The following is a 24281-nucleotide window of genomic DNA, read 5'->3' as shown; positions in this document are numbered from 1 at the left end:
TCAAGATACAACATACCGTCACCGTCAACTTCAAGATCGGCCCTTATGAGGACACCATCGAGTGTGACGTGGTACCCATGACGGTGTGCCACATGTTGCTTGGCCGCCCTTGGCAATATGACAAGAAGGCTATACATGATGGACTCTCCAACACTTACACCTTCAAGGTCAACGACAAAAAGTTCGAGTTGCGCCCGATGACTCCTAGCCAAATCATCGCGGATAATGCGAAGGCTTTAGCGAGGGCACAACTCCGCACCCACCATAGTGAGTTGAGAGGTGAGGGAGCGACCCACCAAATGGAGAGTGAGCGCCACAAGCCATATATGAGTGAGCGAACGAGCGTCCTCCTAGCCACCAAAAGCGAGTGGAGAGAAGTACAAGCAAACCCATCCACCATATTGCACTACGTGCTAATTTGCAAGGGACCGTCATCGGAAACTAACGACTTAACCAACATTCCTCCGTCTTTGTTGTCTCTTTTGCAGGAATTTCAAGACGTTTTCCCCGACGAGCTCCCTCATGGACTACCACCACTCCGCGGCATAGAACACCGCATCGACCTCATACCCGGCGCTCCGCTTCCAAACCGTGCCGCCTATCGCACCAACCCCGAAGAGACCAAGGAGATCAACCGTCAAATTCAAGATCTCCTCGCCAAAGGGTATGTCCGTGAAAGCCTTAGCCCTTGTGCGGTTCCCGTGATCCTCGTGCCTAAACCGGATGAGACGCAACGGATGTGTATGGATTGTCGCCCCATCAATGCCATTACCGTCCGTTACCGCCATCCCATTCCGCGTTTAGATGACATGCTTGATGAACTTAGTGGTGCCACGATTTTCTCTAAAGTCGATTTGCGTAGTGGTTACCATCAAATCCGCATGGCTATTGGTGACGAATGGAAAACGGCATTCAAGACCAAACTTGGTCTCTATGAATGGCTCGTTATGCCTTTCGGTCTTTCCAATGCACCATCTACTTTCATGCGCCTCATGAATCACATCTTGCGTCCTCTCATTGGCAAGAGCGTGGTTGTCTACTTCGATGATATTCTTATTTATAGCAAAAACCTCGAGGACCATGTGCAACATGTGAGAGAGGTCTTGTGCATCTTGCGCAATGAAAAGCTTTATGCTAACCTCCCCAAATGCACCTTTGCTCAAAACAAATTGGTTTTTCTTGGTTTTGTGGTTTCCGCTAATGGGATTGAAGTTGATTCTTCCAAGGTGGAGGCCATCCATAATTGGCCTACCCCTACAAATGTTGGCCAAGTCCGAAGCTTCCATGGACTTGCCGGTTTTATCGCCGCTTTGTGAAAGACTTTAGCACCATCGCTTGCCCTTTGAATGAGCTTACCAAGAAGAATGTTCCGTTTGTTTGGGGCAAGGCCCAACAAAATGCTTTTGATGAGTTGAAGAAACGCCTTACCGAAGCTCCCTCCTTGTTCTTCCAAATTTTGCAAAAACTTTTGAGATTGAGTGTGATGCAAGTGGGCTTGGTATTGGCGGCGTTCTTATGCAAGAGGGCAAACCCGTGGCATATTATAGTGAGAAGTTGGATGGCGCACGCCTCAACTATCCTATATATGACAAGGAGCTCTACGCTTTGGTTCGTGTTCTTGAAGTTTGGCAACATTACCTTTGGCCAAAAGAGTTTATCATTCATTCCGACCATGAGTCCTTGAAATATTTGAAGAGCCAACACAACTTGAACAAACGACATGCAAAATGGGTCGAGTTCATTGAGTCCTTCCCATATGTAATCAAATACAAGAAGGGCAAGGACAATGTTGTGGCGGATGCTCTTTCCCGCAAAAACACCCTTTTGCTAACTCGTTTGGATTTTCATGTTTTGGGACTTGAAGAGATCAAAGAACTCTATCCTTCCGATTCTTTCTTTGCTCCCATTTTTGAGAAGTGCTCCGTTGAGCGAGGAGTGGATGATTTCTATTTGCATGATGGCTATTTGTTCAAAGCTAACAAGATTTGCATTCCCGAGTCTTCGCTTCGAAAATTGCTTTTGCAAGAGTCTCATGGAGGAGGTCTTATGGGCCACTTTGGCCGTGACAAGACATATGCCATGCTCTCAACCCACTACTATTGGCCAAAGATGAAGCGAGATGTGGAGCGCCTTTGCCGTCGGTGCACAACATGCTTACAAGCTAAGTCTACCTCCAACCCTTATGGTCTTTACATGCCATTGCCTATTCCTTATGCACCATGGACCGATATTAGCATGGATTTCGTTCTAGGCTTGCCTCGCACTAAGCATGGTCATGATTCCATATTTGTTGTAGTGGATAGATTCTCTAAGATGGCTCATTTCATACCTTGCCATAAGAGCGACGATGCTTCACACATTGCTTCATTGTTTTTCAGGGAAATCGTTCGCCTACATGGAGTACCACAAAGCATTGTGTCGGATCGAGACGTCAAGTTCATGAGTTATCTTTGGAAGTCGCTCATGGCGAAGTTTGGAGTCAAGCTCTTGTTCTCATCATCATCGCACCCGCAAACGGACGGCCAAACGGAAGTGGTCAATCGAAGCCTCTCCACCCTCCTACGCATCCTCGTGAAGAAGAACTTGAAGTCATGGGAGGAGTGCCTTCCCCACGCGGAGTTCGCCTACAACCGCGCCAAGCACAAGACTACGTCAAGGAGCCCCTTCTTGGTCATCTATGGCTTCGAACCTTACACGGCACTCGACATACTTCCGCTTCCCCTCCACGAGCGCATCAACATGGACTTCGACAAGCGCACCGCCGCCGTCAAGAAACTACATGAAGAGACAAGGGCAACCATACAAGAACATGTCCTTCGTCAAGCCAACCGCATCAACGCCAAGAAGAAGGCAAGGATATTCGAAGAAGGAGACCTCGTTTGGATCCACCTCCGGAAGGAACGGTTCCCTCATGAGCGCAACTCCAAGCTCAAGCCAAGAGGAGATGGCCCCTTCAAAGTCCTCAAACGCATCAACGACAACGCTTACGTCATCGACATACCGACATCCAAGTACTTGGTGAGCAACACGTTCAACGTCTCGGACTTGTCACCCTATCATGGAGATGAGGAGATGCAAGAGTCGAGGACGACTCTTTCCCAAGGGGGGGGGGGAGATGATGTAGCCCCGGTCACCGACGTCGCTACACCAAGACCAACAAGTCCCCCAAGTGGACCGATGACACGAGCCCGAGTTAAAGCGCTACACGATAAGGTGAACTCTATCCTCGCTACTCTTGACCTTGACACACCGTTGGACGGAATGCTACCTCATGCCGACACTCTATGTGTTATTAGGTACAAGATCATCAAGGATACGAGGGAGAGGAGACACCATTCATCAAGGGAGAAGAAGCTAAAGCTTATGGACTAAAAGAAGAAGAAAGAAAGAAGGAAGAAGAAGAAAGGAAGAGAAAGGAACAAGAGAAAGAGAAGAGGAGGGTGGAGCCTCCAGGGAGAAGGAGGCCGGAGCCTCCAGGCCATGAGGGGCCGGAGCCTCCACCCTTGGCCGCGCGCGTGGAGGGAAGACCGGTAGTACCGGCCCCTCCTGGCCGGTACTACCGGCGGGCGCCGAGCGGAGCCTCCAAGGCTGCCCCGCGGGAAGGATGAGGAGGCCGGTACCACCGGCCAAGGTACCGGCCGGTACCGCCTCAGGGTCCAAGTACCCTGGAAACTTTGGTTCGAAATGGACGTTTTTCCGGTACCTCCACCGGTACCTCCGCCCATTGGTACCGCCCGTGCGCGAATGTCTTCAAATCTGAACCGTCCATTCGCTATCTAGCAGTTGTAACTTATTTAGCCTTTGCCCAAATTACCCTTGACTCAGATCTGAGCTATTTGTATCCCCGTACTCCTCATTTGCTAGGGTTAGACATAGACTTGGATAATTCTTAGAGCTTAGCTCATATTGGGGATTATCTCCTGTGTTTCATCAAGGCTACTCTTGTTGAGATTAATAGTTGTGTGTGAGATTCTAGTTTAACCACTCTCTCTCCCGCACAAGTGTTCGTCTACAACACCGATCTCTCACACCGGGATTCAACCTCTTGGTCTCTCCTAGTGTGATTCTACCGGCGTGGTTTGTCGAGCCATGGGAGTGTAAATCGATTGTATCGGGTTTGGGTGCGTGTGTGTTCATCGTGTTCGTCTCGTTCTTCGTTCCTCCACTTTTCCCCTTTTGATTTTGGGTCGATTTCGCAAGATTGGGCCACAAATTGGGTCTTAGACCTCATCAGTTCAGATGTAAGTAACTGTATATGTGTATCGACTATAGTAGTCTGTATGCCCTGCCTGTACCAGCAGTGCATCATGAGCAACATTGGATCGATCTGCAGTAGTAGAGGATGTGCAGCTGTGTACAGCCACATGCCGCGGTGATCTTTACCCATTCCGCAAGCATGCCTCACACAAAGAGAAGCAGAACCTGACAATTTTAAGGAAATCAATATATGTAGCCAAATCGTGATACCAAGATAGACATTTTGAGCAAATGGAGAAGGAATTGAATTGGACGATTTCAGATTTGACAGCATGTCAGCATCTCCAGGATTAACCCCGCTCTGTTTCTGGCTCGCCATGATGGCAGCATAACACAAATCCCGGTCAGATCCAATGCACCTGCAAAACAGCAATGTAGAGTACTCCACACGACACAACGAATAAGTAACTTCTCTCCTAAAAATAACTAATCAATAACTAGGCCCAATTTGTTCAGTGATGAAGGTGCGTTTGACAGCCTATCACTCCTTAATTCCCTGCTAAAATAAAGGTCAAACGTATGGAATTGTTAAGGGCGTACTGTAACTCCCACCAGCAATATACATACTCCCAAGGCCTGTGTGACTTGAAGATCTTCCAAAAGCTGACGATCTTCTTGATCTTGCCAGTTTTACAATCCAACTTTTCGTTTCGATTATGTGGCGCTTACAGGTGGGCCGTTCTGGTCTCAGCAGTTAAGTTTGCGGATCTTCAGTTCACTAATCCTCATCAAGGCCTTCTTCTGCAACGTGAAATGCCATCAAATTCTGCCATTTTTTTGCTTCATTGCATTGCAGTTGCTGCGTATTTAAGTGTGCTGCTTAAGCAAACTTTCTCACCGCCTCCCCCACTTGTTTCTTCCTCTTCTTCTTCTTGGCGGAGGTGGAGGGAGGCATGCTTGTCACCTACTACTCCTTTTAAGTTCCCCCACTGCCTCCGCCTCTCACGCTTCTTCTACCTCCATCTTTCCCATAAATCTATTCCGGTGGATCAACCGAAAGCCAGCGTCGAGCAAGAAAAGCAAGTGAGGAGGACACAAGCAAGCAAAGCGATCGATCGGCTGCTCGCGGCTGCAAGCATTGCAGCGTCTGATCTCTGCTGCTCCATCGCCTTTGCTTTGGTTGGCGATGGACAGGCACACCTGCAAGCTCTGCTTCCGGCGGTTCCAGAACGGCCGCGCGCTCGGCGGCCACATGCGCTCCCATGTCATGGCGGCGGCAGCCGCCGCTGCCACCGCCGCTGCGTACTCGCCACCGCAGCAGCAGCGGCAGCAGTCCCCGCCGGTCTCCTTCGCCTCCACCTCGTCGACGGACATTGATGGTAAGCTAACACAGCCGAGCAGGCTGTCCTGCTTCCTGCGGGAGGATCCCAAGGTAGGCGCACCTGAGTTCTCTGGTTCCGTGGTCGCCGCGGCGGCCGGCGAGTCGTCGGTCGTGCAGGACGGCGAGAGCGACACCGAGTCCCCGCGCGTCGGCGCGGGGTTCGGCGTCTGCCGCCGTCGCTCGAAGCGTGCGCGCCGGCGCGCGGCGCCGGATCCCGAGCCGGCGAGCAGCGTGTCGGACGCGACGCGGGAGGAGGACGTGGCCATGTCGCTGGTGATGCTGTCTCGGGACTCGTGGACGCGGTCCAGATCCGAGCCGGAAGAGCCCCACTGGGCCAGGGCGAGCTGGGAGGCCGAGCAAGACGACAGCAGGGTCAACTTGCTGGACGAGGAGGAGTACGACGTGGCTGGCAAGGCGCGCTACGGCAAGGCGACGGCCGCGCGCCCGCGCAGCGGCAGGCACCAGTGCGGCGCGTGCAGGAAGGTGTTCCGGTCGTACCAGGCCCTGGGCGGCCACCGCGCCAGCGTCAAGAAGGGCAAGGGCGGCTGCGTGCCACCGGCGGCGGGCCAGGCTTACGACGCCCACGCCCCGGTCGTCCACGAGTGCCCGTTCTGCTTCCGCGTGTTCGGGTCCGGCCAGGCCCTGGGCGGCCACAAGCGTGCGCACACGCCGTTCGGCGGCGCGGGCGCGCCCTCTCCGGCGAAATGCGGCGACAGCTTCGGGCCCTTCGACCTCAACGTGCCGGTCGCCTTCGACGACGACTTCGAGCTCTCCGCCGTGTACGACGCCGAGTTCGGCAGCACCAGGCAGTGAGATCATCAGCTGATCTGGCCGTGCCGTCTTCTAGATCGATCACAAGATGTGCTTGAGCTCATGAATTGGCAGCCCAGCTTGTGCATGCAATGCAAGGATGGATCCGAGGTAAGGGCTCTGCGTCCGTGCAAGATTCTGGTGAAGAACAGTTCAGCAATAAAAAATATCTCTTCGTTTTTCTTGCTTAAACTTCCGGTTACAATACATTGTTGTGATTGGTACGTAGTAGTAGAACCGAATTAGCCGAACAGACGAATGGTACATTTTTGCTCTCTTATCTATTGAAAATCAATATTTATTCATTCGGAAAAAGCAAATGTGAGTTTTTTTTTCCAAAAGAGATCGAACGGAGCCCAGCATCTGTATCAAAGTGATGCATACATGTTTATTTCAATATTATAAACAGAAATCTACCGAAGATATACATCGCGAAGATCAAAAGCACCACACAACATCTGCGGACCGGACAATGAGTAAAGAAACATGTCGTTAGTGTCTATGCCCCCAAAACAAAAACAAACTCGTCATTGCAAATGTCAACTTCAACATCTTCTCATGCGTTTCTACATTGTATTTACTATTACTTCTCTCACAATTTATTAGGCGTGTATGTGTACCTAGTGGAGGAAGGCCTCCTAGGGATAAGAGACATAGGGCTAAAGAGAGAGCCAAAAAAGAATCTTTCGTGTATAATCCTGCATAATCTCGAATATTATCATTTCCGATACGTAGACCAAATAATACAATGCAAGCAAAAGTTCTTAAATTCATGGAGATATAGAACAACATATAAGTTATCATGCTTGCATATCCATCATTTGAGTCCCCCTAGGTCGCCAGTTTGATTAAATTAGCATTAGTTATATGTTATAAAAATTATTTCATTAGAAAGTTTAGATGTTCTATTTTTTAGTGGTATAATTTTTTATTATATAATTTAAATTATATAGGTTAAATTGGTGACGTATAGATACGGGAAAAACTAGTAAACTGATACGAAGAAATACGGAGAAGACTAGTAAACTGAGACGGAGTATCTCCTTAACACGTCCCATAAAGCTCTCCTTGGTTGAACTTCACGGTGCTTGTAACTTGTAAATTGTAACAGCATACTCCCTAGAATTACTAGCTAGGACCAACAAGCTTCCATTTAACAGTTGAAGAGTTTGCTGGTCACAATGTCATTTCGCCTAATGCCAACGCATCAGACGTTTCAGGTCAGCGGCCATGGATTGTGTGCAGTGCAGTGCACTATACACTGATCACAGTAGCTTTTTCAGCTCAGCGGCAGTAGGCTCCACCGTGACAGACAGAGAGTTCGTGTGTCGGTTCAGCTCTAGGCTGAGCAACGAACGCTCTGCTGGCTGCTGCTTCTGTTTGCTCTCACTAGTACACTTGTCCGTGTCCTCTACTGTAGTACTGGTATTTATTCGCCTACCTGTATCAACCGCCCATACGGCACGGGCTCGGCGGTGGCCTGAGGCTGCACGTGGGACCACAGATGCTGGGCCCAGCGGCAGTGTAGGTGCTCGCCACTCCTTGGACTCAGCAGGTACGGCCATACGGACTGGACTACTATGGTTTTATCTCCGCGATGCATGCATTATGTGGTACTACTATCATATTCTTATTGTATTTATTAATTTATAGAATCTTATGTAATGAAAATCTACGTAACAAGATAGCGGACAATAAGCAATGTAGAAGAGACAAAGAAACGGAGCTTGAGCTTCGAGGGCTTGATCCACTGGGACAGTCATAATGTGTGCAAGGGAAACACCAGGAAGCATGCCACCAAGATCTCGCCTTCGTTAGGTCCGGGTGTGTTGTAGCCCTGTGGACATCCACCTCCACCTCCGAAAAAGCCCATGCCTTCTCACCCGGATCGAAAGGCGCCACATTGTCAGATATAGAGCAGCTTCCCCAAGAGCACGGATGTGCATGCGACTTGCCAGTGACCGAACCAAATAGAACACCTCGTTGCAAGACCCCACGAACGTCACCGCCAGCCACAACACTGGCCAGCCGGGAAGACACAAGGTTTAGGACAAGATCACCACAAGAAGACACGACAAGTGTTGCTGCAAGCACACCACAAATCACACGCCACACGTCCACCATCCGCATTCCCAAGACGGCGCCTCCAAGGAGGAAAATGGTGTCCTCAAGGTCACTGATGTTGTGACCGCCACCGCCAACCAGAGATTTCTCCCGACAAGCCCTCGACCCAACATCCCAACTAGGCTTCAGACCCGACGAGGACGCCACGATTTGGCGAGTAGGGTGGAACCAACGCGGCTCAAGGTTGTTGTCTCCATATCTGCGCCGAAGTCGACTGGGCGCCACTGCGCTGCGATCCCTAACCTAGCTCCGCCCCTTTGCCGCCCACACGACCAAGTGCCGACGATATTCGTAGGAAGTCAAAGCATCAAGGTCCTCGTCGCCACCGTCCTTGGCAGCCAAACACCGGTTTCTGATGGGCTCTTCTAGCGGTGCTGAGAGGGAAAGAAGGGGTGGGGGAGGGCCTTGCTGGCTAAGGTTTGGTTTACCCCACACGAGCGACACGCGATCAATCAACAATCAGATCCAATGCAACTAATTAGTTTGACATCTTGGTGTGCGTGGCTTATCACTTCGGAATGTACGTACGGGGAAAGACGGAGCCTTGATTAAGCGCAGGAGAGCGGCGATTTTACCGGCGCCGGTATGTGCCGGCGTCACATCGACCCTCCAGCTTTGCTTTTAGATCCGCGCTCCGTTTTCTGGTATAATGGGATGTACTGCTTATCGTTTCGATACTGTGGGAGAAATTAGCAAATACTGACAGCGACGACCTGACGCCTGTCAGATACGCCAAGCATCTGGGCCCATCCACCGATCCACGCCCCCTTCCATTGAAAATATCCGTTGTCTACTCTGTGACTCTCGTTCATCTGGCCATTGGAGAGATCTTGAGCATGCGGCGGCGGAAATCCACCCTCTACCGTCCGCGGCAGCGAAGATAGGGCCTCCTACATGGATGCTCCAGGCCCGTCGTCTGCCCCTGCTGGTCCGACCGGTAGTCTCCGGTTCCGGCGGCGAGCGCCCTCGAGATCCGGACGGTAGCCTCCGGATCCGGCGTCCCGGGGTCAAATATATCCTACCGGCGGCGCCGGCCACCTCCAGATCCGGCATCCCCGACTCAAAACACCCCCGGTCTCACTTCATCGCTACCTAACCCTGGTCCGTTATGTACGCCCCACCTTCGATGTTCAGCTCTCATGCAGATGATCAGTTCTTGGAGGCGACTGCTTCCTGCTCCTTTTGATTTAAGGGGGCCCTTGATGTAAGAAGTTCATACAGCAAATGTAATGCCTGTTAAATTCATATCTAGTTTCTACCGTTGCAACTCAAACTGGAAATTGACACAGAGGATCAAATGCATGATTAGATTTATGACTAACTTTATTTTCGAAACTGCAGTCGACTGGTTTATCAGATGAATTTAGGCACTAAACAAGTACCAAAGATATCACCAAATCAGTGCCGCTGTTCCAGGATGTTCAGTTTAAACAGATGTTTGTTTTGTGAGAATGTGTATACTTATAGGCAGAACCAGTATTTTTCACACGAAGAAATAGTTAGATGATTTCCTTCTGATCTTCATAATGTGCACTTTTTCTTGATTTGGCGAAGCAGGTCGAGATGTGTAGTGTATAACAGATATGCCATGAACAACTTTCAGAATTCAGATTAAGGGAAAGTTAGATTTCATTTATGGTGTCCACTCGTATATATTATTGGTAGGAAATAGATATTTAGTTCTCTTTGAAGTCCTCTACTTTCTTTGTTAGTTGCTCCTCGTACCTTCTAATCTCATCTTTTCCAAAGAACTTCATCCATGTTTTGTGGATCTTGCTATCTGAATATTTTTGGAACTGAAACTTCTTAAAACAAATGAAAGTTTATTGTATGAGAATGGATTTATGAACAATAAATGAAGCTTCACACGCATATTTCTAAACAACATTGTGGAATCTTCCAATTATTTCTGATCTGCTTCCGTTTAAATTTTGTGTGGAATATTACTAGAACTTGATTCCATGTGAACTGATTGAACTATTCGAGTAAAATATTTCTGGACTTCTAAATCTCATTGTTGTATGGTTCAGTTCTGTTGAACTTATCTCATAGTTTGGGAAATCTTTCTTTACTTTTTTTTAGGACCAGTTGAAAAGGGGAACCGTATTAAAAAGATTAAAAAGATTGTACTACTGGAAAAACTGTGAAACATATGTAACATTTCCCACAAACAGAAACTAAATTGGTATGCTATTTTTTCAGGAATATTTTGAAAATACTTCTGTGAAACCTAAGTGAGTTTGATAAAAACAAAGTTAGTGAAACTGAGTTATATGTTAAACTGAAGTAAACTTCCCAGAGAAATGTATCGTGAAATATTACAGGAAACTTAATTTCCCTAATTTCTCACATCCGGATTTCCTAGAATTTACGATTGCCATGTTCTCGGATTCTATTTCCCCGCAGGCAAAAAACGTTGGCAAGGTGCAGACTTCGTATTGGCATATGAGGATGTTGCGTCTAAATGTGGTGCAGTTGCTAAAGACGATGCATGGAAGTTGCATGGCACCACAACAGATCTGGGCTAGCAACTTGTCATGTTCAGCGCGTGGCGACAAGAGCAAGCAGCCAGGAGTGTCCAGGACAGCCCCAGATATCTTGGCGACAGATGGTGGCGAATATATTAGAAATGATAGTATGGTGATTGCACTATTGTTTTTCTTGCATTATCTTCCCTTGTGTAACTAGATTTGAGCACCAACACGAGATGTGCTTTATGTATGATTTCATAATGTTGTTTCAACCTTTGTCATTTACAAATTCTTTCGGGGAACTTCCTTGACTTATCTGAAACGGTTGTTAACATGGTTCAGTTTCAGTGTCAACCACTTGCATTTTGTGACATCCAGCTGAACTATTTTGGTGCATTTCTGTACTTGGATATTTCTATGAAATTATGAAACACATGTCAGTATATGTATGGAACAATTCTGGTCTGAATCATGTAAGTGCTCTACACGTCTATTTGTGAGCTGTTTTTGCTTGTGCAAATAACATATCGAGCTACGATTTATCCTAGTTGCCTGTTGAGTACATATTTTTCCCCGCTTGTGTCGACTCCTATGCGAGACCCTAGCGAAACCAATTAGGAACTTCACTAGAGCATAGGTGAAACAAATATTTTTTCTAAAACTGAAAACCAACTATTTTTTGATAGTGAGACATTAGCAATACCAAATAATTCTGAAACAAACTAGCTAGAAACTTCACTAAAACAATAGTGGAACCCATCACTTCTCTAAAACCTTATTGAAATTCTAAATAAAACATGAAGCCAATGTGAAACCTTGATGGAGCATACCACAAACTTGGGTGCGACATTAGCGAAACCCAAATAATTCTAAAATTTTAAGTTTTTAAGCAAAATTCATGTTTCATTTAAGTACCAATTGTAGATATTGCTCAATCATGTTTCGTCGGAGTGTCGAGTGTGTATGTTCCATTGTGCTCTTGGCATGTCTCCATTTGCTTAAAAAAAGAATGGCCTATGTTACCCATTGTTCCCATATAAGTTTCATTATTTTCGGTTATAATGGATGATAAATGTTTCAATATGTTTTTGAAATAGGATGATTTAGGTTTCACTAGTTGTTGTTGAGTGTTTCCCTTTTTTTTATAGAAAATGGCTGATCTAAGTTTCAGTAGTTTCACATAGGTTTCTATAATGTATGGTCTATGGTTCACTACGAATACATGCATATTTCACTATTTTGTTCGATAAATGAAAATATAATGATTCACTGGTGTTTGCATAGCATAACGAAAGAGGGATGTAGGTTCATGAAATTTATTCTTAAGTGGGAGTAACGTAAAATGTAAAACAACATGAATGTACATGGGGTAAGCATGGACAAATCATGAAGTTCATGAAACTATTGTGATACATAAAACCTATGTGAAACCTCGATGCACCAAACGGCTAAATATGATGCACCTACTTTGTGAAAACGTCTATAACAAGTGAATAATAAGTGAAACCAATATAACCTTATACCAAACCTCAATGAAACTATTGTGAAACATGAAATCATTTGTGAAATCTTGATGCGCCAAATGACTGAATTTCTCGTACCAAACAATACTTCTACTTTGTGAAACCGTCTATAAAGGAGTGAATCATAAGTAAAACCAATATAACCTCGTACCAAACATCAGTGCAACTATTGAGAAACTTGAAACTTTTATGAAACCTCGATGTTCCAAACGGCTAAATTTCTCATATCAAACGATGCGTCTACTTTGCGAAACCGTTTATAAATGAGTGAATCCTTCGTGAAAACGATATAACCTTGTACCAAACCTCAATGAAACTACTGTGAAACATGAAATCTATGTGAAACCTCGATGCACCAAACGACTGAATATCTCGTACGAAACGATGCACTTAATTTGTGAAACCGTCTATAACGAGTGAATTATAAGTGAAACCAATATAACTTTGTACTAAATCTCAATGAAAATATTTTGAAACATGAAATTCTTGAAACCTCGCTGCGCCAAATGACTGAACTCCTCGTACGAAACGATGGCATCTACTTTGTGAAACCATCTATAAATGAGCGAATCAAAAGTGAAACCAATATAACCTTCTACCAAACCTACCTGAAACTATTGAGAAACGTGAAACTTTTATGAAACCTCGATGCGCCAAACGTCTTAATTTCATATACCAAACGATGCGCCTACTTTGTGAAACCATCTATAAATGAGTGAATCCTTCGTGAAACCGATATAACCTCGTACCAAAACTCAATGAAACTATTGTCAAACATGAAATGTATGTGAAACCTTGATGCGCCAAATGGCAGAATTTCTCGTACCAAACGATGTACCTAATTTGTGAAACCATCTATGACGATTGAATCATAAGTGAAACCAGCATAACCTTTTACCAAACCCCAATGAAACTATTGTGAAACATGAAAACCGTAGTGAAACCTTGATGCCTCTACTAAATTTCCCGTACGAAACGATGCCTCTACTTTGTGAAACCGTCTAGGAACGAGTGAATCATAAGTGAAACCAATATAACCTTTTACCAAACATCAGTGAAACTTTAATGAAACCTTGTTGAGCAAAACGTCTGAATTTCTCATACGAAATGATGCGCCTACTTTGTAAAACCTCTTATAATCGAGTGAATCCTTTGTGAAACCGATATAACCTCGTACCGAACTTCAATGAAACGGTTGTGAAACATGAAACCTATGTGAACCCGCGATGCACCAAATGGTTGAATTTCTCGTACCAAACGATGCACCTACTTTGTGAACCCGTCTATAATGAGTGAATCATTAGTGAAACCAATATAGTCTTGTACCAAACCTCGTTGAAACTATTGTGAAACATAAAATTCTTTGTGAAACCTCGATGCGCCAAACGGCTAAATTTTTCTTACCAAACAATGTGTCTACTTTGTGAAACCCTCTAAACGAGTGAATTATAAGTGAAACCAATTAATATAACCTCGTACGTAACCTCACTGAAACTATTGAGAAATGTAAAAACTTCTATGAAACCTCGATGCAACAAACGGCTAAATTTATCATACCAAACGATGTGCCTACGTACTTTGTGAAACCGTCTATAAACAAGTGAATCTTTCATGAAGCCGACATAACCTTGTACAAAACCTCAACGAAACTATTGTGAAACATAAAACCTATGTGAAACCTCGGGGTGCCAAACGGCTGAATTTCTCGTACCAAACGACACACCTACTTTGTGAAACCGCTTATAACGAGTGAATCATAAGTGAAACCAATATAACCTTGTAAAAAACCTCAATAAAACTATTGAGAAACATGGAAACCTTTGTGAAACCTCCATGCGCTAAATGACTGAATTCCTACTGATAAACATGAAACTCTTGTGAAACCTCGATGTGCCAAACGGCTGAATTTCTCATGCGATATGATGCGCCTACTTTGTGAAACCATCTATTAACGAGTGAATCCTGAGTGAAACCGGTATAACCTCGTACCAAACCTCAATGAAACTATCGTGAAACATGAAAACCTCTATAAAACCTCGATGTGCCAAACGACTGAATATCTTGTACCAAATGATGTGTTTACTATGTGAAACCGTCAATAAACGACTGAATCATAAGTGAAACCAATATAACCTCGTACCAAACCTAAATGAAAATATTGGTAAACATGAAACCTATGTGAAACCTCGAACCTATGTGAAACCCCGAAGCACCAAATAATTAAATTTCTTGTCTCAAACGATGCACGTACTTTGTGAAACCGTCTATAACGAGTGAATCATAAGTGAAACCAATATACCCTCGTACAAAACATCAATAAAACATGGAAACCTTTGCTAACCCTTGATCCGCCAATTGACTCAATTTATCGTACCAAATGATGCGTCTACGTTGTGAAATCGTCTATAACGAATGAATCATAAGTGAAGCCAATATAACCTCGGATGAAACCTCAGTGAATTTTTTGTGAAGGATGAAACTTTGGTGAAACCACGATGCGCCAAACATATGAATTTCTCGTACCAAACGATGCGCCTACTTTGTGAAACCATCTATAAACAAGTGAATCCTTAGTGAAACCCATGTAACATTGTACTAAACCTAGCTAATTGAATTATTGTGAAACATTAACATATGTGAAACCTCGGTATGGAAAACGTCTAAATTTGTCATACCAAGCGATGCGCCTACTTTGTGAAACCGTAAATAAATGAGCGAATCCTTCATGAAACCGTATAACCTCGTACCGAACTTCAATGAAACTATGTGAAACATGAATCCTATGTAAAATCTCGATGCACCAAACGACTAACTTTATCGTACCAAATGATGTACATACTTTGTGAAACTGTCTATAACGAGTGAATCATAAGTGAAACCAATATAACCTCCTAGCAAACCTCAATGAAAATATTTTGAAAGATGAATCCTTTGCTAACCCTCGATCCACCAAATAACTGAATTTCTCGTACCAGACGATGGGTCCACATTGTGACATCATCTATAAAAGACAGAAGCATAAGTGAAACCAACATAATCTCGTACCAAACCTCTGTGAAATTATTGAGAAACATGAAACTTTTGTGAAACCACGATGCGCCAAACGACTGGATTTCTCATACCAAACGACGCGCCTACTTTGTGAAACCGTTTATAAATGAGTGAATCCTTCGTGAAACCGATATAACCTCGTACAAAATCTCAATGATACTATTGTCAAACAAGAAACCTATCTGAAACCAGTGCCAAACGGCATAATTTCTCATACGAAACGATGCACCTACTTTGCAAAACCATCTATGAGAGTTAATAATAAGTGAAACAAACATAACCTTGTACCAAACCTCAATGAAACTATTGTGAAACATGAAAACCTTTATGAAACATCGATACGCCAAATTACTGAATTTCTCGTACCAAACAATGTGTCTACTCATTGAAATCGTCTATAAATGAGAGAATCATAAGTGAAACCAATATAACCTTGTACCAAACATGAGCGAAACTTTTATGAAACATCGATGTGTCAAACGGCTGAATTTCACATACCAAACGATGCGCCTACTTTGTGAAACTGCCTATAAACGAGCGAATCCTTCTTGAAACTGGTATAACCTCGTACAAAACCTCAATGAAACTATTGTGAAACATGAAACCTATGTGAAACCTCGATGCACCAAATGATTGAATTTCTGGTACCAACCGATGCACCTACTTTGTGAACCTGTCTATAACGAGTGAATCATTAGTGAAACCAATATAACCTTATACCAAACCTAAATGAAACTATTGTGAAACATGAAATCATTTGTGAAATCTTGATGCGCCAAATGACTGAATTTCTCGTACCAAACAATACTTCTACTTTCTGAAACCGTATATAAAGGAGTGAATCATAAGTAAAACCAATATAACCTCGTACCAAACATCAGTGAAACTATTGAGAAACTTCAAACTTTTATGAAACCTCGATGTTCCAAACGGCTAAATTTCTCATATCAAACGATGTGTCTACTTTGTGAAACCGTTTATAAATGAGTGAATCCTTCGTGAAAACGATATAACCTTGTACCAAACCTCAATGAAACTACTGTGAAACATGAAATCTATGTGAAATCTCGATGCACCAAACGACTGAATATCTCGTACGAAACGATGCACTTAATCTGTGAAACCGTCTATAACGAGTGAATTATAAGTGAAACCAATATAACTTTGTACTAAATCTCAATGAAAATATTTTGAAACATGAAATTCTTGAAACCTCGCTGCGCCAAATGACTGAACTCCTCGTACGAAATGATGCATCTACTTTGTGAAACCATCTATAAATGAGCGAATCAAAAGTGAAACCAATATAACCGTCTACCAAACCTACCTCAAACTATTGAGAAACGTGAAACTTTTATGAAACCTCGATGCGCCAAACGTCTTAATTTCATATACCAAATGATGCGCCTACTTTGTGAAACCATCTATAAATGAGTGAATCCTTCGTGAAACCGATATAACCTCGTACCAAAACTCAATGAAACTATTGTCAAACATGAAATTTATGTGAAACCTTGATGCGCCAAATGGCAGAATTTCTCGTACCAAACGATGTACCTAATTTGTGAAACCATCTATGACGATTGAATCATAAGTGAAACCAGCATAACCTTTTACCAAACCCCAATGAATCTATTGTGAAACATGAAAACCGTAGTGAAACCTTGATGCCTCTACTAAATTTCCCGTACGAAACGATGCCTCTACTTTGTGAAACCGTCTAGGAATGAGTGAATCATAAGTGAAACCAATTTCTCACATCCGGATTTCCTAGAATTTACGATTGCCATGTTCTCGGATTCTATTTCCCCGCAGGCAAAAAACGTTGGCAAGGTGCAGACTTCGTATTGGCATATGAGGATGTTGCGTCTAAATGTGGTGCAGTTGCTAAAGACGATGCATGGAAGTTGCATGGCACCACAACAGATCTGGGCTAGCAACTTGTCATGTTCAGCGCGTGGCGACAAGAGCAAGCAGCCAGGAGTGTCCAGGACAGCCCCAGATATCTTGGCGACAGATGGTGGCGAATATATTAGAAATGATAGTATGGTGATTGCACTATTGTTTTTCTTGCATTATCTTCCCTTGTGCAACTAGATTTGAGCACCAACACGAGATGTGCTTTATGTATGATTTCATAATGTTGTTTCAACCTTTGTCATTTACAAATTCTTTCGGGGAACTTGCTTGACTTATCTGAAACGGTTGTTAACATGGTTCAGTTTCAGTGTCAACCACTTGCATTTTGTGACATCCAGCTGAACTATTTTGGTGCATTTCTGTACTTGGATATTTCTATGAAATTATGAAACACATGTCAGTATATGTATGGAACAATTCTGGTCTGAATCATGTAAGTGCTCTACACGTCTATTTGTGAGCTGTTTTTGCTTGTGCAAATAACATATCGAGCTACGATTTATCCTAGTTGCCTGTTGAGTACATATTTTTCCCCGCTTGTGTCGACTCCTATGCGAGACCCTAGCGAAACCAATTAGGAACTTCACTAGAGCATAGGTGAAACAAATATTTTTTCTAAAACTGAAAACCAACTATTTTTTGATAGTGAGACATTAGCAATACCAAATAATTCTGAAACCAACTAGCTAGAAACTTCACTAAAACAATAGTGGAACCCATCACTTCTCTAAAACCTTATTGAAATTCTAAATAAAACATGAAGCCAATGTGAAACCTTGATGGGGCATACCACAAACTTGGGTGCGACATTAGCGAAACCCAAATAATTCTAAAATTTTAAGTTTTTAAGCAAAATTCATGTTTCATTTAAGTACCAATTGTAGATATTGCTCAATCATGTTTCGTCGGAGTGTCGAGTGTGTATGTTCCATTGTGCTCTTGGCATGTCTCCATTTGCTTAAAAAAAGAATGGCCTATGTTACCCATTGTTCCCATATAAGTTTCATTATTTTCGGTTATAATGGATGATAAATGTTTCAATATGTTTTTGAAATAGGATGATTTAGGTTTCACTAGTTGTTGTTGAGTGTTTCCCTTTTTTTTATAGAAAATGGCTGATCTAAGTTTCAGTAGTTTCACATAGGTTTCTATAATGTATGGTCTATGGTTCACTACGAATACATGCATATTTCACTATTTTGTTCGATAAATGAAAATATAATGATTCACTGGTGTTTGCATAGCATAACGAAAGAGGGATGTAGGTTCATGAAATTTATTCTTAAGTGGGAGTAACGTAAAATGTAAAACAACATGAATGTACATGGGGTAAGCATGGACAAATCATGAAGTTCATGAAACTATTGTGATACATAAAACCTATGTGAAACCTCGATGCACCAAACGGCTAAATATGATGCACCTACTTTGTGAAAACGTCTATAACGAGTGAATAATAAGTGAAACCAATATAACCTTATACCAAACCTCAATGAAACTATTGTGAAACATGAAATCATTTGTGAAATCTTGATGCGCCAAATGACTGAATTTCTCGTACCAAACAATACTTCTACTTTGTGAAACCATCTATAAAGGAGTGAATCATAAGTAAAACCAATATAACCTCGTACCAAACATCAGTGCAACTATTGAGAAATTTGAAACTTTTATGAAACCTCGATGTTCCAAACGGCTAAATTTCTCATATCAAACGATGCGTCTACTTTGTGAAACCGTTTATAAATGAGTGAATCCTTCGTGAAAACGATATAACCTTGTACCAAACCTCAATGAAACTACTGTGAAACATGAAATCTATGTGAAACCTCGATGCACCAAACGACTGAATATCTCGTACGAAACGATGCACTTAATTTGTGAAACCGTCTATAACGAGTGAATTATAAGTGAAACCAATATAACTTTGTACTAAATCTCAATGAAAATATTTTGAAACATGAAATTCTTGAAACCTCGCTGCGCCAAATGACTGAACTCCTCGTACGAAACGATGGCATCTACTTTGTGAAACCATCTATAAATGAGCGAATCAAAAGTGAAACCAATATAACCTTCTACCAAACCTACCTGAAACTATTGAGAAACGTGAAACTTTTATGAAACCTCGATGCGCCAAACGTCTTAATTTCATATACCAAATGATGCGCCTACTTTGTGAAACCATCTATAAATGAGTGAATCCTTCGTGAAACCGATATAACCTCGTACCAAAACTCAATGAAACTATTGTCAAACATGAAATGTATGTGAAACCTTGATGCGCCAAATGGCAGAATTTCTCGTACCAAACGATGTACCTAATTTGTGAAACCATCTATGATGATTGAATCATAAGTGAAACCAGCATAACCTTTTACCAAACCCCAATGAAACTATTGTGAAACATGAAAACCGTAGTGAAACCTTGATGCCTCTACTAAATTTCCCGTACGAAACGATGCCTCTACTTTGTGAAACCGTCTAGGAACGAGTGAATCATAAGTGAAACCAATATAACCTTTTACCAAACATTAGTGAAACTTTAATGAAACCTTGTTGAGCAAAACGTCTGAATTTCTCATACGAAATGATGCGCCTACTTTGTAAAACCTCTTATAATCGAGTGAATCCTTTGTGAAACCGATATAACCTCGTACCGAACTTCAATGAAACGGTTGTGAAACATGAAACCTATGTGAACCCGCGATGCACCAAATGGTTGAATTTCTCGTACCAAACGATGCACCTACTTTGTGAACCCGTCTATAATGAGTGAATCATTAGTGAAACCAATATAGTCTTGTACCAAACCTCGTTGAAACTATTGTGAAACATAAAATTCTTTGTGAAACCTCGATGCGCCAAACGGCTAAATTTCTCTTACCGAACAATGTGTCTACTTTGTGAAACCCTCAAAACGAGTGAATCATAAGTGAAACCAATTAATATAACCTCGTACGTAACCTCACTGAAACTATTGAGAAATGTAAAAACTTCTATGAAACCTCGATGCAACAAACGGCTAAATTTATCATACCAAACGATGTGCCTACGTACTTTGTGAAACCGTCTATAAACAAGTGAATCTTTCATGAAGCCGACATAACCTTGTATAAAACCTCAACGAAACTATTGTGAAACATAAAACCTATGTGAAACCTCGGGGTGCCAAACGGCTGAATTTCTCGTACCAAACGACACACCTACTTTGTGAAACCGCTTATAACGAGTGAATCATAAGTGAAACCAATATAACCTTGTAAAAAACCTCAATAAAACTATTGAGAAACATGGAAACCTTTGTGAAACCTCCATGCGCTAAATGACTGAATTCCTACTGATAAACATGAAACTCTTGTGAAACCTCGATGTGCCAAACGGCTGAATTTCTCATGCGATATGATGCGCCTACTTTATGAAACCATCTATTAACGAGTGAATCCTGAGTGAAACCGGTATAACCTCGTACCAAACCTCAATGAAACTATCGTGAAACATGAAAACCTCTATAAAACCTCGATGTGCCAAACGACTGAATATCTTGTACCAAATGATGTGTTTACTATGTGAAACCGTCAATAAACGACTGAATCATAAGTGAAACCAATATAACCTCGTACCAAACCTAAATGAAAATATTGGTAAACATGAAACCTATGTGAAACCTCGAACCTATGTGAAACCCCGAAGCACCAAATAATTAAATTTCTTGTCTCAAACGATGCACGTACTTTGTGAAACCGTCTATAACGAGTGAATCATAAGTGAAACCAATATACCCTCGTACAAAACGTCAATAAAACATGGAAACCTTTGCTAACCCTTGATCCGCCAATTGACTCAATTTATCGTACCAAATGATGCGTCTACATTGTGAAATCGTCTATAACGAATGAATCATAAGTGAAGCCAATATAACCTCGGATGAAACCTCAGTGAATTTTTTGTGAAGGATGAAACTTTGGTGAAACCACGATGCGCCAAACATATGAATTTCTCGTACCAAACGATGCGCCTACTTTGTGAAACCATCTATAAACAAGTGAATCCTTAGTGAAACCCATGTAACATTGTACTAAACCTAGCTAATTGAATTATTGTGAAACATTAACATATGTGAAACCTCGGTATGGAAAACGTCTAAATTTGTCATACCAAGCGATGCGCCTACTTTGTGAAACCGTAAATAAATGAGCGAATCCTTCATGAAACCGTATAACCTCGTACCGAACTTCAATGAAACTATGTGAAACATGAATCCTATGTAAAATCTCGATGCACCAAACGACTAACTTTATCGTACCAAATGATGTACATACTTTGTGAAACTGTCTATAACGAGTGAATCATAAGTGAAACCAATATAACCTCCAAGCAAACCTCAATGAAAATATTTTGAAAGATGAATCCTTTGCTAACCCTCGATCCACCAAATAACTGAATTTCTCGTACCAGACAATGGGTCCACATTGTGACATCATCTATAAAAGACAGAAGCATAAGTGAAACCAACATAATCTCGTACCAAACCTCTGTGAAATTATTGAGAAACATGAAACTTTTGTGAAACCACGATGCGCCAAACGACTGGATTTCTCATACCAAACGATGCGCCTACTTTGTGAAACCGTTTATAAATGAGTGAATCCTTCGTGAAACCGATATAACCTCGTACAAAATCTCAATGATACTATTGTCAAACAAGAAACCTATCTGAAACCAGTGCCAAACGGCATAATTTCTCATACGAAACGATGCACCTACTTTGCAAAACCATCTATGAGAGTTAATAATAAGTGAAACAAACATAACCTTGTACCAAACCTCAATGAAACTATTGTGAAACATGAAAACCTTTATGAAACATCGATACGCCAAATTACTGAATTTCTCGTACCAAACAATGTGTCTACTCATTGAAATCGTCTATAAATGAGAGAATCATAAGTGAAACCAATATAACCTTGTACCAAACATGAGCGAAACTTTTATGAAACATCGATGTGTCAAACGGCTGAATTTCACATACCAAACGATGCGCCTACTTTGTGAAACTGCCTATAAACGAGCGAATCCTTCTTGAAACTGGTATAACCTCGTACAAAACCTCAATGAAACTATTGTGAAACATGAAACCTATGTGAAACCTCGATGCACCAAATGATTGAATTTCTTGTACCAACCGATGCACCTACTTTGTGAACCTGTCTATAACGAGTGAATCATTAGTGAAACCAATATAACCTTATACCAAACCTAAATGAAACTATTGTGAAACATGAAATCATTTGTGAAATCTTGATGCGCCAAATGACTGAATTTCTCGTACCAAACAATACTTCTACTTTCTGAAACCGTATATAAAGGAGTGAATCATAAGTAAAACCAATATAACCTCGTACCAAACATCAGTGAAACTATTGAGAAACTTCAAACTTTTATGAAACCTCGATGTTCCAAACGGCTAAATTTCTCATATCAAACGATGCGTCTACTTTGTGAAACCGTTTATAAATGAGTGAATCCTTCGTGAAAACGATATAACCTTGTACCAAACCTCAATGAAACTACTGTGAAACATGAAATCTATGTGAAATCTCGATGCACCAAACGACTGAATATCTCGTACGAAACGATGCACTTAATCTGTGAAACCGTCTATAACGAGTGAATTATAAGTGAAACCAATATAACTTTGTACTAAATCTCAATGAAAATATTTTGAAACATGAAATTCTTGAAACCTCGCTGCGCCAAATGACTGAACTCCTCGTACGAAACGATGCATCTACTTTGTGAAACCATCTATAAATGAGCGAATCAAAAGTGAAACCAATATAACCGTCTACCAAACCTACCTCAAACTATTGAGAAACGTGAAACTTTTATGAAACCTCGATGCGCCAAACGTCTTAATTTCATATACCAAATGATGCGCCTACTTTGTGAAACCATCTATAAATGAGTGAATCCTTCGTGAAACCGATATAACCTCGTACCAAAACTCAATGAAACTATTGTCAAACATGAAATTTATGTGAAACCTTGATGCGCCAAACGGCAGAATTTCTCGTACCAAACGATGTACCTAATTTGTGAAACCATCTATGACGATTGAATCATAAGTGAAACCAGCATAACCTTTTACCAAACCCCAATGAAACTATTGTGAAACATGAAAACCGTAGTGAAACCTTGATGCCTCTACTAAATTTCCCGTACGAAACGATGCCTCTACTTTGTGAAACCGTCTAGGAATGAGTGAATCATAAGTGAAACCAATATAACCTTGTACCAAACATCAGTGAAACTTTCATGAAACCTTGTTGAGCAAAATGACTGAATTTCTCATACGAAACGATGCGCCTACTTTGTAAAACCGCTTATAAACGAGTGAATCCTTTGTGAAACCGATATAACCTCGTACCGAACTTCAATGAAACGGTTGTGAAACATGAAACCTATGTGAACCCGCGCTGCACCGAATGGTTGAATTTCTCGTACCAAACGATGCACCTACTTTGTGAACCCGTCTATAATGAGTGAATCATTAGTGAAACCAATATAGTCTTGTACCAAACCTCGTTGAAACTATTGTGAAACATAAAATTCTTTGTGAAACCTCGATGCGCCAAACGGCTAAATTTCTCTTGCCAAACAATGTGTCTACTTTGTGAAACCCTCTAAACGAGTGAATCATAAGTGAAACCAATTAATATAACCTCGTACCAAACCTCACTGAAACTATTGAGAAATGTAAAAACTTATGTGATACCTCGATGCACCAAACGGCTGAATTTA

General features: G+C 42.2%; 1 protein-coding gene across 1 annotated transcript; it reads left to right on the top strand.

The window, feature by feature from the left end:
• Positions 1-5064: 5064 nt before the first annotated feature.
• On the top strand, positions 5065-6683 carry LOC127309033 (zinc finger protein ZAT9). The gene has a single exon (XM_051340022.2). The coding sequence runs from the start codon at positions 5384-5386 to the stop codon at positions 6389-6391; it is 1008 nt and encodes a 335-aa protein (XP_051195982.1). The 5' UTR covers positions 5065-5383; the 3' UTR covers positions 6392-6683.
• The last annotated feature ends 17598 nt before the right edge of the window (positions 6684-24281 follow it).

The sequence above is a fragment of the Lolium perenne genome, chromosome 1 (assembly GCF_019359855.2).
Source record: "Lolium perenne isolate Kyuss_39 chromosome 1, Kyuss_2.0, whole genome shotgun sequence".
In the NCBI taxonomy this organism is placed as follows: domain Eukaryota; kingdom Viridiplantae; phylum Streptophyta; class Magnoliopsida; order Poales; family Poaceae; genus Lolium; species Lolium perenne.
This window is presented reverse-complemented; position numbering and strand designations above follow the sequence as displayed.

Excerpts from the sequence above, each read along its gene's own strand:
- LOC127309033 (XM_051340022.2), top strand. The coding sequence starts at position 5,384 with ATGGACAGGCACACCTGCAAGCTCTGCTTCCGGCGGTTCCAGAACGGC.